The 14,562-nt window shown below is 38.0% G+C and overlaps 1 protein-coding gene across 7 annotated transcripts in view; it reads left to right on the forward strand.

Moving 5' to 3' along the window:
• CFAP70 (cilia and flagella associated protein 70) overlaps window positions 1-14,562 on the forward strand; it is an 88,648-nt gene that overhangs the window by 14,659 nt on the left and 59,427 nt on the right. For 5 of the 7 annotated variants that reach the window (XM_073793468.1, XM_073793469.1, XM_019936076.3 and 2 more), the window contains 5 exons: window positions 4,028-4,126; window positions 4,299-4,378; window positions 5,576-5,755; window positions 9,230-9,412; window positions 11,752-11,846. In XM_073793468.1, coding sequence (XP_073649569.1) covers window positions 4,028-4,126; window positions 4,299-4,378; window positions 5,576-5,755; window positions 9,230-9,412; window positions 11,752-11,846 — 637 coding nt within the window. The remainder of the gene's footprint in view (window positions 1-4,027; window positions 4,127-4,298; window positions 4,379-5,575; window positions 5,756-9,229; window positions 9,413-11,751; window positions 11,847-14,562) is intronic. The other 2 variants (XM_033842478.2, XM_019936078.3) reach the window with 2 other exon arrangements.

Raw genomic sequence — 14,562 nt, forward strand, 5'->3', positions numbered from 1 at the left:
AGAAAAGAAAACAGAGAAATGAAAAAGAGGGGCCAAACAAAACCCAGCAGACTTAAGCCCTAATATATTAATAATTACATTAAATATAATCAAGACACAGAGATTACAAATTCGATAAAGAAATACACTATATACAAGAAACTCAAAATATAACCATATGGTAAGGTAAAAAGTAAAAGAATAGAGAAAGATATATCTACATAAATATAAAACTACAAAACATTGCTGAAGGAAATTAAAGATGACACAAATAAATTGAAACATATCACATGTTCATGGATCGGAAGATTTAATATTGTTAAAATGTTAGCACTTCTCCAAGTGATCTACAGATTCAGTGCAATCCCTATAAAAATTCCAAAGACATTTTTTTTGCAGAAATAAAAAAAAAACCCTTTCTATAATTCATATGAAATCTTAAGAGACCCCAAATATCCAAAACAGTCTTAAAAAAGAACAAAGTTGGGGGTCTCATACTTTGTTTTCAAAACCTACTACAAAGCTACAGTAATCAAAACAGGGTGATATTGACAGAAACAGAGACATACAGAACAGTGGAATAGAATAGAGAGCTGAGGAATAAACCCTAACATATATGGTCAAATGATTTTTGACAAGGATGCCAAGACCATTCAATAGGGAGGGTAAGTCTTTTCAACTAGTAGTGCTAGGAAAACTGGATATCCACATGCAAAAGAATGAAGTTGTACTCTTACCTAACACCACATTCAAAACTTAATGCAAAAATGGATCAAGGACCTAAATGTAAGTTCTAAAACAATAAAGCACTTAGAAAAAAACATAGGTCAAAACTTCATCATATTAGATTTCTCATTGACTCTTGGATAGGATAGCAAAGGCACAGGTAACAAAATACAAAAATGGACAAATTGAACTTCATCAAAATTTAAAACTTTGGGGCATCAAAAGACACTATCCACAGAGTATAAAGACAACCCACAGAATGTGAGAAAATATTTACAAATCATATATCTGATAGGGGGTTAATATCCAGAATATATAGAGAACTCCTAAAATTCAATACCAAAAATACCCCAAACAACCTAATTCAAAAATGGGAAAAGGATTTGAATAGACTTTTTTCCAAAGATGATCTACAAATGGCCAGTAAACACATGAAAAAATAGTCAACATCACTAATTAGGGAAATGCTAACCAAAAATACGAGATACAATCTCATACCCATTAAGATGGCTTCTGTCAAAGAAACAGAAAACAAGTGTTGGCAAGGATGTAGACACATCGGAACCATTGTGTACTTTTGGTGGGACTGTAAAATGGTGTGGTTACTGTAGGAACTGGTGGTTCCTCAAAAAATTAAGAATAGAATGACCGTATGATCCAGCGATTTCACTTCTGGCAATATATACAAAAGAATTGAAAGGGTCTCAAAGAGATATATGTACACTTATGTTCATAGGAGCATTATTCACAAAAGGTAAAATGTGGAAGCAATCCACATGTCCATTGACAGATGAATGGATAAGCAAAATGTGGTATATACGTACAGTAGAATATTGTTCAGCTGTGAAAGGAAGGAAAGTGTGACATATGCTATACCGTGGATGAACCTTGAGAACATTATGTTAAGTGAAATAAGCCAGTCATGAAAAGACAAGTACTGTATGATTTCACTTATATGAGGTACCTAGAGTAGTCAAATGCATAGGGATAGAAAGTATCCTGGTGATTTCCAGGGGGAGGGGAAAATGGGGAGTTATTGTTGAACAGGTATAAAATTTCTGTTTTAGAAGGTGAAGAGTTATGGAGATGGATAGCTGTGATGGTGGCACAAAAATGTGAATATACTTAGTACCACTGGACTGATACTTAAAAATGGTTAGGATGATCAACTTTATGTAATGTGTATTTTAAAACAATTTTAAAAAGACATAAAAAAGAATATTCTGCCATTACTCATGAAAACTTTGATAAAATGGACAATTTAGAAAACCTAAAGAAATGGAAAACACATCAGTAGAGTGAAGGAGACTTAAGAGACACCAGCTAATCACAATGTGTGGACCTTATTTGGATCCTGATTCAAAGAAAATGCTGTTGAGAGGTATGAGGTGGAACAAAAGGAAAGGCATACCATATTAAACAGGAATGCTCAACATAACAAAGATGTCATTCTCCCTTAGTTTACCTATAAGTTTAACATGATCTCTATAAATCTGCCAACATTATTTTTTTAATTATAGAATGCTTACAGAAAGAAGTTTTTTTTAAAAAATTTATATTTTATTTATTTTTGGCTGCATTGGGTTCTCATTGCTGCACATGGGCTTTCTCTAATTGCTGCGAGCGGGGGCTAGTCTTTGCTGCGGTGTGCGTCCTTCTCATTGCAGTGGCTTCTCTTGTTGCGGGGCATGGGCTCTAGGCAAACGGGTTTCAGTAGTTGTGGCACACAGGCTGTAGAGCGCAGGCTCAGTAGTTGTGGCACACAGGCTTAGTTGCTCCGTGGCATGTGGTATCTTCCCGGACCAGGGATCAAACCCATGTCCCCTGCACTGGCAGGAGGATTCTTAACCACTGCACCACCAGGGAAGTGCCCAGAAAAAAGTTTTTAAAGTAAGAATAATCAGGAATTTCTGAAAAAGTTAATGAGGGATTATTAATCCTACACGAAAGTAAAACATAGTGTAAGACCATAATAAAACAATGAGGTGTTTGTGCATGCAGAGACTTACAGATTATTAGGACAGACTAGCAGGTCCAGAGATCGTCACCAGTACTTCTGGTAAGTTAGCATCTGATTAAGATGACATTTCACATCAGTAGGGAAAAAGGTGGTCTATGTAATCAATGGTGTAAAGACACCTGGGTAGCTCTCTGGAAAAAGATGTAACTAATATCTCAGAATTACACCAAAATAAATTCTAGGTGGATAAAAATGTGTACAAAGTTAAACCATGTAAGTAGGTACCATAAGAAATCATGGAATTAAATAAACATAGGGACTGGGGACTTCCCTGGTGGTCCAGTGGTTAAGAATCCTTCCAATGCAGGGGACATGGGTTTATTCCCTGGTCGGGAACTAAGATCCCACATGCCACGGGGCAGCTAAGCCCGTGTGCTGCAACAACTGAGTCCACACACTCTAGAGACCACGTGCCACAGCTAGAGAGAAGCCCCCACGCCACAATGAAGATATTGCGTGCCACAATGAAGACCCAATGCATCCAAATAAATAAATATTTTTTTAAAAAAGGAAAAAGGGACTTTCAGGTTCCTTCTTTATTTTATTTTATTTTTAAAATTTATTTATTTATTTATTTTTGGCTGCACTAAGTCTTCATTGCTGCACGTGGGCTTTCTCTAGTTGTGATGAGCGGGGGCTACTCTTAGTTGTGGTGCACGGGCTTCGTGTTGTGGTGGCTTCTCTTGTTGGAGAGTACAGGCTCTAGACGCTCAGGCTTCGGTAGTTGTGTCATGCGGGCTCAGTAGTTGTGGCTCACAGGCTCTAGAGTGCAGCCTCAGTGGTTGTGGCACATGGGCTTAGTTGCTCTGCGGCATATGGGATCTTCCCGGACCAGAGCTCGAACCCGTGTCCCCTGCATTGGCATGCGGATTCTTAACCACTGCACCACCAGGGAAGTCCCAGATGATGATTTTTAGTCTTTCCTAAAATTGATTGAGGGAGTCATGACCAGTAATTTCTTATACATGAAATAGAATAGAAAATACCTAAGGATTTTGAGCTAAGGATGAATATTACATGAAACTTTGTTATAATCATATGTATCAGTAAGTTTATACATATGTGTGTACATGATTATGATGTAAAAATCCTTTTTAAAAATAATTTGCATGCAAAAAGATTAATAAGTCACTGAGGAGGTCCAGTATCTTCCACTGGAAGTCACTAATAATGGTGCCTTCTCAAGTTTCAAGTTCATTTCTCTTAACTTGAATTTCTCTGACAACGATTTGTTTGTTGCACCTTGGTTATCTGATGTGTGAGCTAGACATGTTCTCATTTTCTTTGTTTTGATTTTTCTAGTAACGATGACTGAAGTTTTACCAAAGGAAAAGAAACAGAAAGAGGAGAAGACCATGATTCTTGGTCAAGCTGTGGTGGACCTTCTTCCTTTACTGGAAGGTCAGATGTGTGATTTGCTCAAAAGCAGAAATAAACTTATTTCTCATAAAACTTAGTTCCAGAGAAGTGCAAAAATCAGCCTCAGTGAGTTTGAGGGATTCACTGAAAGATGAGCACAGTTATTTCTGCCTAACCCTTCCTTCTTTGGCTTGACTTGGCCTTCTTTTCGCAGGAGAGAGTTCGTTTGAAACGATGGTCCCATTGCACCCTGTGCCAGGCTCGCCCTTGGAAGCTCTTCGATCAGGTATTAAGGTAATTAGAGTTTTAACTCTTAACATATCAGCCTGATATTCAGTCAAGCCTGTCTGCTCTTAAGGTTAAATTTAGTTGAGTCCAATTCATCAGGCACCTTCTTTTCACAGGCACACAAAGTGCTAGGTTCTGGGAAACAAAGATGAATAAGGAAACTCCTACTTTAGGAGTTCATAATCTACACATCAGAGGTTATGACCAGTGTGATTAAATGGTGGGTTGGGGCATATGGACACAGAGTAGGTATCTGTTACTTTGCCCAGGGGTAGATGCAGGGAAGGCTTAACCATGGAAATGCCTCTTTAACTATGACCTGTTGAATTAAATTAAATAGTATATGAATGCATCTAACACACTTTCTGGCATGGTAGCCTGCCTCTGGTCATTGGAGGAGGGGAAGCATGAATTGGTAGGCTGTGTTACTGGTTTGTGTTCTGGACTTTGTTTCCCAGTTCCTCCTGGGATCAGTAGCTTCTTGGGGCACTGCTTTTGCCACTCTTGTGCAAGTACACTCACTCTCAGCAGATACCACAGCTGTCTTCAGTTTTGCACAAGTAAGACCCAACTGCCCCAACTATTCTGAATGCAGTTCCTTACTTAACTGTTGATGTAAGCCCCTTCCTGATTCTTGTTGATTCTGACCTTCGAGCTGCCACAATCCACTCCTACATCTGCTGTGATTCTCTCCTCTTATTTTAGGATGTGATTGGTTTCTTCTAGGTTTTTTTGGTAGATCTGATTTAATTTGCTTTCTGTCTTTCAATGATTCCTAAAAATGTGTAGTCCAGTGATGGCATTTCTTGTTTTCCAGGGCTATTGTAGCATTATTCTTTTATTGGATATAAAGATAATCATTTAATATCCTTCTGTCATTCCATGTGATTTGTGCTGGAAAGAGGTAGATATCTGGGCTCTATCTGCCTTCCTTGGTCCAGTGTCCCAGTCTATGTACTGTTGATTTCCCTTAGATCTTATAGAAGAAGAGAAGGGAAGGGCTCTAGCTTAGGGATAAGGTTCTCTTCTTGGATTTATCTCTAACTCATGGGACCTTAAAAACGCTATTTGAATCCTCTGTATGGAAATAATTAAACCTGACCTTCTTACCTTGAGCAATGATGTGAGGTTCAAATGAGATAATGTGAAAAAAGGGAGGCCTCTAGCATTTTCAAATGTCTGCGTAATTTTATTCTTATACAGCAGTGCAGTCTTGAAGTTAAAGTATTTGTGGCGGAGCCCTTATTGACCACAGCCCAGATCTCAGGAGGCAATCTCCTGAAGGTCACATTGGAGGCTGCCTACTCTGTGCCTGAATCCTTCATTCCAATGGGGCTGCTGCAGAACTTCATGGTTGGTCTGCAAGTTCCATCAGCTGGAGAGGTAAAGACTTACAGCAAGATATTTATAGAGATTTAAACACTCATATGGTCATCTCTTCCTCACCTTCTAAGATTTCATTCAAAGCAGGCTCTGTTAATGGCTGAGATTTATTTTAGGCTCAAAAACATAAAGTTTGCTTCTGTTTTATACATGCATGTTAATATTTATAGTTTACATGTTATATACATGTATATATATATATACTACATATAATTTATATCAATACATACATATTTATGATGGAAAATATATAAAACATTTAAAATCTGACAATTTTAGATGTAGTATTTCTTTTTTTTTTTTTTTTTGCGGTACGCGGGCCTCTCACTGTTGTGGCCCCTCCCAGTGCGGAGCACAGGCTCCGGACGTGCAGGCTCAGCGGCCATGGCTCATGGGCTCAGCCGCTCCTCGGCATGTGGGATCTTCCCGGACCAGGGCACGAACCCGTGTCCCCTGCAGTCAACCACTGCACCACCAGGGAAGCCCTGGATGTAGTATTTCTACACAGATTACTTTTATGCATATATTTTATATAATGTACTTTATTATACAAAACTTTCTTTTAATTCCAGGTTATTTTCTTAGTCCATATTTCTATAGAATGCTTGTGTATGGGTCTTTTGAGGCTCTTGAGATTTCCAAATTGCTTGCTAAAAAAATGTAATTAGTTAATACTCTTACCTGCTTTATTGCCATTTTACATTTTTCGTATAGAAATCTCCAATTCTCCTTCACCATTTAACATTCCCACCTGCAGTACACAAGGGTTCCAATTTCTCCACATATACCAACACTTGTTATTTTCTGTTTTTTGATAATAGCTATCCTAATAGATGTGAAGTAGCATCTCCTTGTGTTTTTGATTTGCATCCCCCTGGTGACTAATGATGTTGAGCATCTTTTCATGTGCTTATTGGCCATTTGTATATCTTCTTTGGGGAAATGTCTATTCAAGTCCTTCACCCATTTCTGAATTGGGTTGTTTGTCATTTTGTTGTTGGAGTTTTAGGAGTTCTTTCTATATTTTAGCTATTACTCCCTTATTAGATATGTGATTTGCAAATATTTTCTCCCATTCTATTGGTTGCCGTTTTTACTCTGGTTAGTATCTTTTTTTTTTTTTTTTTTTTTTTGCGGTACGCGGGCCTCTCACTGTTGTGGCCTCTCCCGTTGCGGAGCACAGGCTCCAGACGCGCAGGCTCAGCAGCCATGGCGCACGGGCCCAGCCGATCCGCAGCATGTGGGATCTTTCCGGACCGGGGCACAAACCCGTGTCCCCTGCATCGGCAGGCAGACTCTCAACCGCTGTGCCACCAGGGAAGCCCAAGTTTAGTGTCTTTTTAAAATAATTAATTTATTTATTTGGCCGTGCCGCATCTTAGTTGCGGCACATAAATTCTTCGTTAGGTTGCCACATGTGAGATCTTTTAGTTGTGGCGTGTGGGATCTTTAGTTGCAGCATGTGGAATCTAGTTCCCTGGCCAGGGATCGAACCCCAGCCCCCTGCATTGGGAGCATGGAGTCTTAGCCACTGGACCACCAGGGAAGTCCCTGGTTAGTGTCTCTTGATACCCCAAAATTTTAAATTCTGATGAAGTTCAATTTGTCCATTTTTTTCTTTTGTTGTTGTAACCAAGAAATCATTGCCAAATCTGATGTCACAAGGCTTTTCCCCCTGTGTTTGTGTGTAAGGGTTTTATAGTTTTAGCTCTTATGTTTAGGCCTTTGCTCCATTTTGAGTTAATTTTTGTATATGGTGTTAGGTAAGAACCAACTACATTCTTTTGCACGTGAATAACTAGCACCTGCTTAGCACCATTTGTTGAAAAGACTGTCCTGTCCCTATTGAATGGTCTTTTGTTTTAAATAAATTTATTTATTTTATTTATTTATTTTTGACTGCATTGGGTCTTTGTTGCTGCACGTGGGCTTTCTCTAGTTGCGGTGAGTGGGGGCTACTCTTCATTGTGGTAAGCGAGCTTCTCATTGCAGTGGCTTCTCTTGTTGCGAGCATGGGCTCTAGGTGTGCAGGCTTCAGTATTGTAGCATGTGGGCTCAGTAGTTGTGGCACGTGGGCTCAGTAGTTGTGGCTCATGGTCTCTAGAGCGCAGGCTCAGTAGTTGTGGCACACGGGCTTAGTTGCTCTGCGGCATGTGGGATCTTCCCGGACCAGGGCTCTAACTTGTGTCCCCTGCATTGGCAGGCAGATTCTTAACTGCTGCGCCACCAGGGAAGCCCTGAGTGGTCTTGGCATCCTTAATTTTGACAATTTTTGCTGGCATTGGTTTTTTTGGGTTTTTTTTGAGGAGCAGATTTTCAAAGATTCTTACTCTGCTATTCTAGAAATGCCCCTCCTTCACAGAAGTTTTAAAACTTAACCCAAAGAACTAGAATAGTTGAGTTACAGGTTATGCCAATTTTACTTTTTATAAGAGGCTACAGAATTGCTTTCCATAGTTGTACAAATTTACACTTCCATCAACTATGTATAAGCATACCGTTCTCTTCACAATGCTGTCAACACAATATTTTCAGACTTTGACTTTGCCCATCTACAGTTTAAAATAGTATCTCATGGTTTTAATGTGCATTTCACTTATTATTAATGATTTTTAGCATGTTTTTATTTAAATGTTGGATTTTTGAATTTCTCTTTCTATAAATTGTCTGTTTATAACTTTATCAATTTTCTATTGCAAGTATATTTTAGATAAATTACAGATATGAAAATGCCTATATTTTTAGCCCTTTGTCAGATTTGTTTATTTTTTAAAAGATAAGTTTTAAAAAGGTACATCATGACTCTCATATAAATATAAAATGACATAAAGTGTTTAAACCAGTTCAGAGGAGAATCTGGGGACTTCCCTGGTGGTCCAGTGGCTAAAGACTCTGTGCTCCCAGTGCAGGGGACCCGGGTTCTATTCCTGGTCAGGAAAGTAGATCCCACATGTGGCAACTAAGAGTTTTCATGCCACAACTAAAGATCCCACATGTGGCAACTAAGAGTTTTCATGCCACAACTAAAGATCCCACATGCCACAGTGAAGATCCCACATGCTGCAACTAAGACTCAACCCAGCCAAATAAAGAAATAAAGAAATATTTTTGAAAAAGGAGAATCTGAACAAATGACCCATATATACAAGCAACTAGGAATCTTGAAATATATTTGCTAATAATTCAAAACTTATCAGCCATAGTGCAATGATCAATTATATCTCCACTGGACAAAATACATGTCCATATCTATGGACAAGAATAATTTGCATTATTATCAATTTTCTATAAATTATGGAATTATAAAATAGCAAGACAATGAAGGACACAGGCCCCTCTTTAGAAACAGATAATCACAGAAGGATCTGTTAGACAACACCTGGCATTCCATTGAAAAGACACTTCAGTAATCTTTTTTTGTCCACTTCAAAGTCTTTCACAAAATTTCCTGATACATGGTATTTATTTCTGTAGAAAGACTATCCCATTTTCTTCAAGAATGGAACTCTGAAGCTTGGAGGGGAAAGAGAACCTGTTCCTCGGCCCAAAAAATGGCCTATTGCCAACATTCTGGCTCCAGGAGCTAATAACATTCCTGATGCTTTCATCGTTGGTGGGCCCTATGAGGAAGAAGAAGGGGAACTCAACCATCCTGAGGTGAGAGAATTAGGCGGGTTTGGTGATAATCTCAGTGCACTGACATATGATAAAACATATGTTTACAGTTTGTAAATCACTGTAATTCATATACATCCATCACCTCTTAAAATAAAACAGGTGTATGTCAAAATAAAACAATTATCTATAAAGTTCCGATTAAAATATTTCCTGACTTCTTAAGTCCAACAAACAAAATCATTGATTTAATTCATATTTATTCTTTATTTTATTTGAAATTTATTTATTTATGAGTAGGTTATAATACAGTTACAGGTCAAAATAAAACATTAAGAGATATGCAGTTAAAGTCTCCCCCCTCCTCCATGTCTCTTCTTCCTAATTCCTTCCCAGACCATCACCCTGGTAGTTAACCTTTGTTATAGTTTCTTGTGTTTCCTTCTGGTTACATTTTTACGCATATAAAAGCAAAAGTAAATAGTCAAAAGAAGACTCAGAAGCAAAAACATTTAGAAAAGTAAAGTTTCCTCGAAAAGGATGCAAGGGAGTCAGATTTCAGAAAGACTGGCTCAAAGACATCAGTGTAGTAAAAGTCAGGGATCAAATTGTTTTTCTTTAGGGAGTCCAGATTTATAGGAAGTATTCAAAGTCTTGCTGTTTTGAGATCTAGAACCTGTCAAGAAGACTCTGCTATTTTTGCTTTATCTCAAGTGTGAAATGTTTATTTATTTCTTTTTAATTGAGTATATATAAGTGCTTAATCATATTGGAAGTAGGGAAAATGTGTTTTTTCTTCACATACCCATACACACATATACCTACATGTATTCTTTCCCTGTCATTTTTTTTTTTCACAAATGGTGGCATACTCACACACTTCTGCAACTTGCTTTTTTCGCTTTATAGTGTATCTTGGAGATTTCTTCCACATTCTTTTTCTTTCTTTATTTGTACTTGTATAACAGAGCAGGACCCTATGGGACCTTCTGGGGACAGGCCTTTCCCCCAAATCCTCTGCTTTAGCTCCTCTCTGAAGTACCTAGATAATAATATTTGAGGCACATTTCCTGAGCTGTTTTACAGATGTGAAAACCCCCCACCAAATGGAAGATGACCATAAGCACATAGGCCCAGGCCTCCTGGAGCCTAAGTACTGAAAATGTTAACCCCTGTGACACCACCCTGTTCCCTCACCATCAGCCAATTAGAGAATTGTGCATGAGCTGATCACATACCTTGCGACCCCCCTGCCCCCCCCACACCAGGCTTTTAAAAATTTTTGCTGAAACTCTTCAGAAAGCTTGGGGTTTTTATGGCATGAGCCACCCGTATCCTTGCATGGCCCTGAAATAAACCTTTTTTTCTCTGCTCCAAACTCCAACGTTTTGGTTTGTTTGGCCTCGCTGTGCATTCGGCACACGAACTTGCGCTAACACTTGCTTTATGATATACTTTTTTTAAAGTATAGACATACTTTAACTTGCTTAACCAGTCTCCTGTTGGTGAACATTTCAGTTGTTGAAATTATTTTCTTCTTGTTCCTTCCCTTCCTCTTTCTTTCTTTCTTTCTTTCTTTCTCTTTCACTCTTACTTCACATTTTTCTACAACCTATGTTTGTCAAGAGCATAGAAAATGTTGTAAACACATTTGCAAATGTATTTTGAATGAGCTGATAATCATTAGTGGAAACATTCAATAAAGTAATTTTACAATGAGTGGTTGAATTACTTTCAGTATCTGATTCTAAATATTTTAAATAGGGATAAGGCTAGCAATATTTTTAAAAACATTGTGCAGTGTCTTTTCTCATCATTGTGATTACTAAAAATTCATGCTCTTCTTACATTAATGTTTTCATTTAGATCAGATATTTTATTTTAGATATTTAGATTTTATATTGCATTTTAATTTAGATAACTAGTTCTCAACCCTGGTTGCTCATCACAGTCACCTGGAAAGCTTTTAAAATAGTAACCATGGCCAAGCTCTAACCCAGATCAATTACATAAGAATTTACTTTTAAAATAATACCAATGCCCAGTTTTTGATTTTTTTTTTATCAGCTCCCAGATAATTCTAATATGCATCCACGGTTGAGAATCACTGATTAAGGTTATGTGAGTGAATATTTGGCAGTTAGTATTAGATTGATATAAGGATAATATAAGTATTTTATTTTATATACTGTATTAATAGTAAAGTACCCTAAAATTTAAGATGGTGGTAGTATTTTCAGTAGTAGTCATACTTATAGTAGTATTAGTAGTAGTAATAAAAGTATTGTGACCAAATCCATTAAAAGAATGCCCCACAGATGGAGCAGGAGACAACCATGGCATACTGAGAGAGTAAAAGTCTCTGTCTTATGATTTTATAGGACAGGGAATTTAGGAACCAAGCAGAGTGCATAAAGAAAAGGATTACTTGGGACTTGGAAAGTCGCTGCTACCTTGATCCTCCTGCAGTGATCAGGTAGGAAGAGGGAGGGAATATGTCTAACCAACAGAGATGTAGGTGGGAAGAAATGTTGCTTTTGTTTATTTATATTTGAGTTAAGGTGATCCTGAGGTTCTCTTCCACCACATCTGCTAATAGCAGACTTCTAGTGATGGTAGCTTAACCATGGGGGATTCTTGTTTCGTTCAGAGCTGGTATGTGTGGTGGCTCTACAGTATTATTAGATATCCAGGCTCAATCTTCCTCTTTGCTCTACCTTCTTTAACATGTACGTTCCATCCACAAGGTTGTCTCATGGTTCAAGATGGCTATTGGAGCTCCAGCCAGCACTTTCACATTCCTGTCAGAATGTTGGAAGAGGGGAGTGCTTATGGATTAAAAAAGGACACATGCTGGCTGTATTCGCCCCTCTTATAGAACCTTCCTGGAATCTGACAACCCCTGTTTACATCTCATTGGCCATCTCTCGATGCAAAAGAGGCTTAGGAAATAATGGTTTTGTTGGACACATTGTCACCCAGACTAGATCAGGATTTATATACTAAAGCAGAACATGACACAGTTTTGTGTGGGTAACTATCGGTCTCTGTCACAGTGACCTGGAGATTAGGGAGAGGTGAGAAATAGAGGATTATCAATATATGTATAATCTGAATGAAAATCTCTGTTTTTTCAAATAATAGACTATTTTTTAGAACAGTTTTAGGATTACAGAAAAATTGATCAGATATTTCAGAGTTCCTATATACCCAATTTGACAGTAGTATATAATATTAATGTACCTTGTTGGATTTGATTTGCTGATATGTTATTAAGGACACATTGTTACTATTATTACTTTGAACAGTTATCTATTTGACTAATTAAAAATAAGAAAAAATTTTTAATTTATTTTACTTTAATCTGTTTCATTCTCTGATTTTCTTCCTTTCTTTATGTAGATCCACGTTTCTGGCCCACATCATTTCCTTTTCTCTGAAGACTTTTAGCATTTCTTTTTTTTTTAATAGGCATTTAAAAAAATTAAATTAAATTAAATTTTCATTTTTGGCTGTGTTGGGTCTTTGTTGTGTGTGCAGGCTTTCTCTAGTTGCGGCGAGCGGGGGCTACTCTTCATTGCAGTGCGTGGGCTTCTCATTGTCGTGGCTTCTCTTGCTGGGGAGCACGGGCTCTAGGCATGCGGGCTTCAGTAGTTGTGGCACGTGGCTCAATAGTTGTGGCGCACGGGCTTAGTTGCTCTGTGGCATGTGGGATCTTCCCAGACCAGGGCTCAAACCCGTGTCCCCTGCATCAGCAGGCGGACTTCCAACCACTGCGCCACCAGGGAAGCCCCCAACTTCTAGCATTTCTTGCATGGCAGGTCTACTGGCCACAAATTCCTTCCATTTTTGTTTGACTAAGAAAGTATTTTTCCTTCACCTTTGAAGGATAGTTCCACTAGATACAGAATTCTAGGTTGGTGGTTTGTTTCTACACCACTCTCTTCTTGCTTACATGATTTCTGAAAGGAAGCCCAATGTAATTCTTATCCTTATTCCTCCATAGGTGAGGTGTTTTTTTCTCTGACTTCTTCCAAGATTTTCTCTTTCTCTTTGGTTTTCTGCAGTTTGAATATGATATACCTAGGTGTAGATTTTTTTTTTTTGTATTTATTGTGCTTGGTGTTCTCTGAGCTTCCTAGATCTGTGGTATCTGCCATTAATTTGGTAAGATTTGTAGCCATTATGACTTAAGATATTTCTTTTGCTTCTTTCTCCCTTTCTTCACCTTCTGGTATTCCTGTTATACCTTTTGTAATTGTCCCACAGTTCTTAGATATTCTGTTGTGATTTTTAAATTTTTTTCTCCTTTCCATTTCAGTTTGGGAAGTTTTTATTGGCTCAGTGGCTTCAAGATCACTGAGTCTTTCCTCAGCTATGTCTAGTCTGTTGATAAGCCCATCAGAAGAATTGTTCCTTTTTTTTAGTGTTTTTGATTTCTAACATTTCCTTTTGATTCTTTCTTAGAATTTCCATCTCTTTGCTTACATTACCCATCTTTTCTTGCATTTTGTCTGCTTAATCCATTAGCATTCTTAACATACTAATCATAGTTATTTAAAATTTTCTATCTGGTAATTTCAAAATCTGTGTCATATCTGAGTCTAGTTCATATGCTAGCCTTGTCTCTTCAGACTGTATTTTTTCTTGCCTTTTACCATTCCTTGTAGTTTTTTATTGAAAACTGGACATTATGTTTTGGGTAGTAAGAAATGTGGTAATTAGGTTTTTTACTGTGAGTTTTTATGTTAACCTGGCTAGGAGGTAGGCTGTGTTTAACACTTGCTGTAGCTGTAGATGCTAGAGGCTTCAGTGTCCTTTTGCTCCTTCCCTATTGTCTTTGATTTTGCTAAGAGCTCTTTCCTAAACAGGGTTTGTGTTTTGCAGATTCTCAGTTATAATTCACTGTTATTATACTGGATCCTGTTGATGTGTGGCGGTAAGGTGTGGGGGAAGGGAAGTGTTCTATAATCCTGTGATTAAATCTCAGTATTTTAATGGGTTTGAGCCCGTAGGTTGTGACTTCATAAGTGTGTAATAGTCTTTTTTTCTTCCTCTCTTCGTGTGAGACAGGAAGGCTAAATAGGACTGGAGTTGTCTAATTGCCCTTTCCCTGGGTCAGATAAAACTCTGGTGAAGTAGTTTCCCTTACAGAGCAGGCCTTTGTTATGGAGAATACTCTGGACATATTT

Source organism: Tursiops truncatus, chromosome 16 (assembly GCF_011762595.2).
Source record: "Tursiops truncatus isolate mTurTru1 chromosome 16, mTurTru1.mat.Y, whole genome shotgun sequence".
NCBI classification, from domain to species: Eukaryota; Metazoa; Chordata; class Mammalia; order Artiodactyla; family Delphinidae; genus Tursiops; species Tursiops truncatus.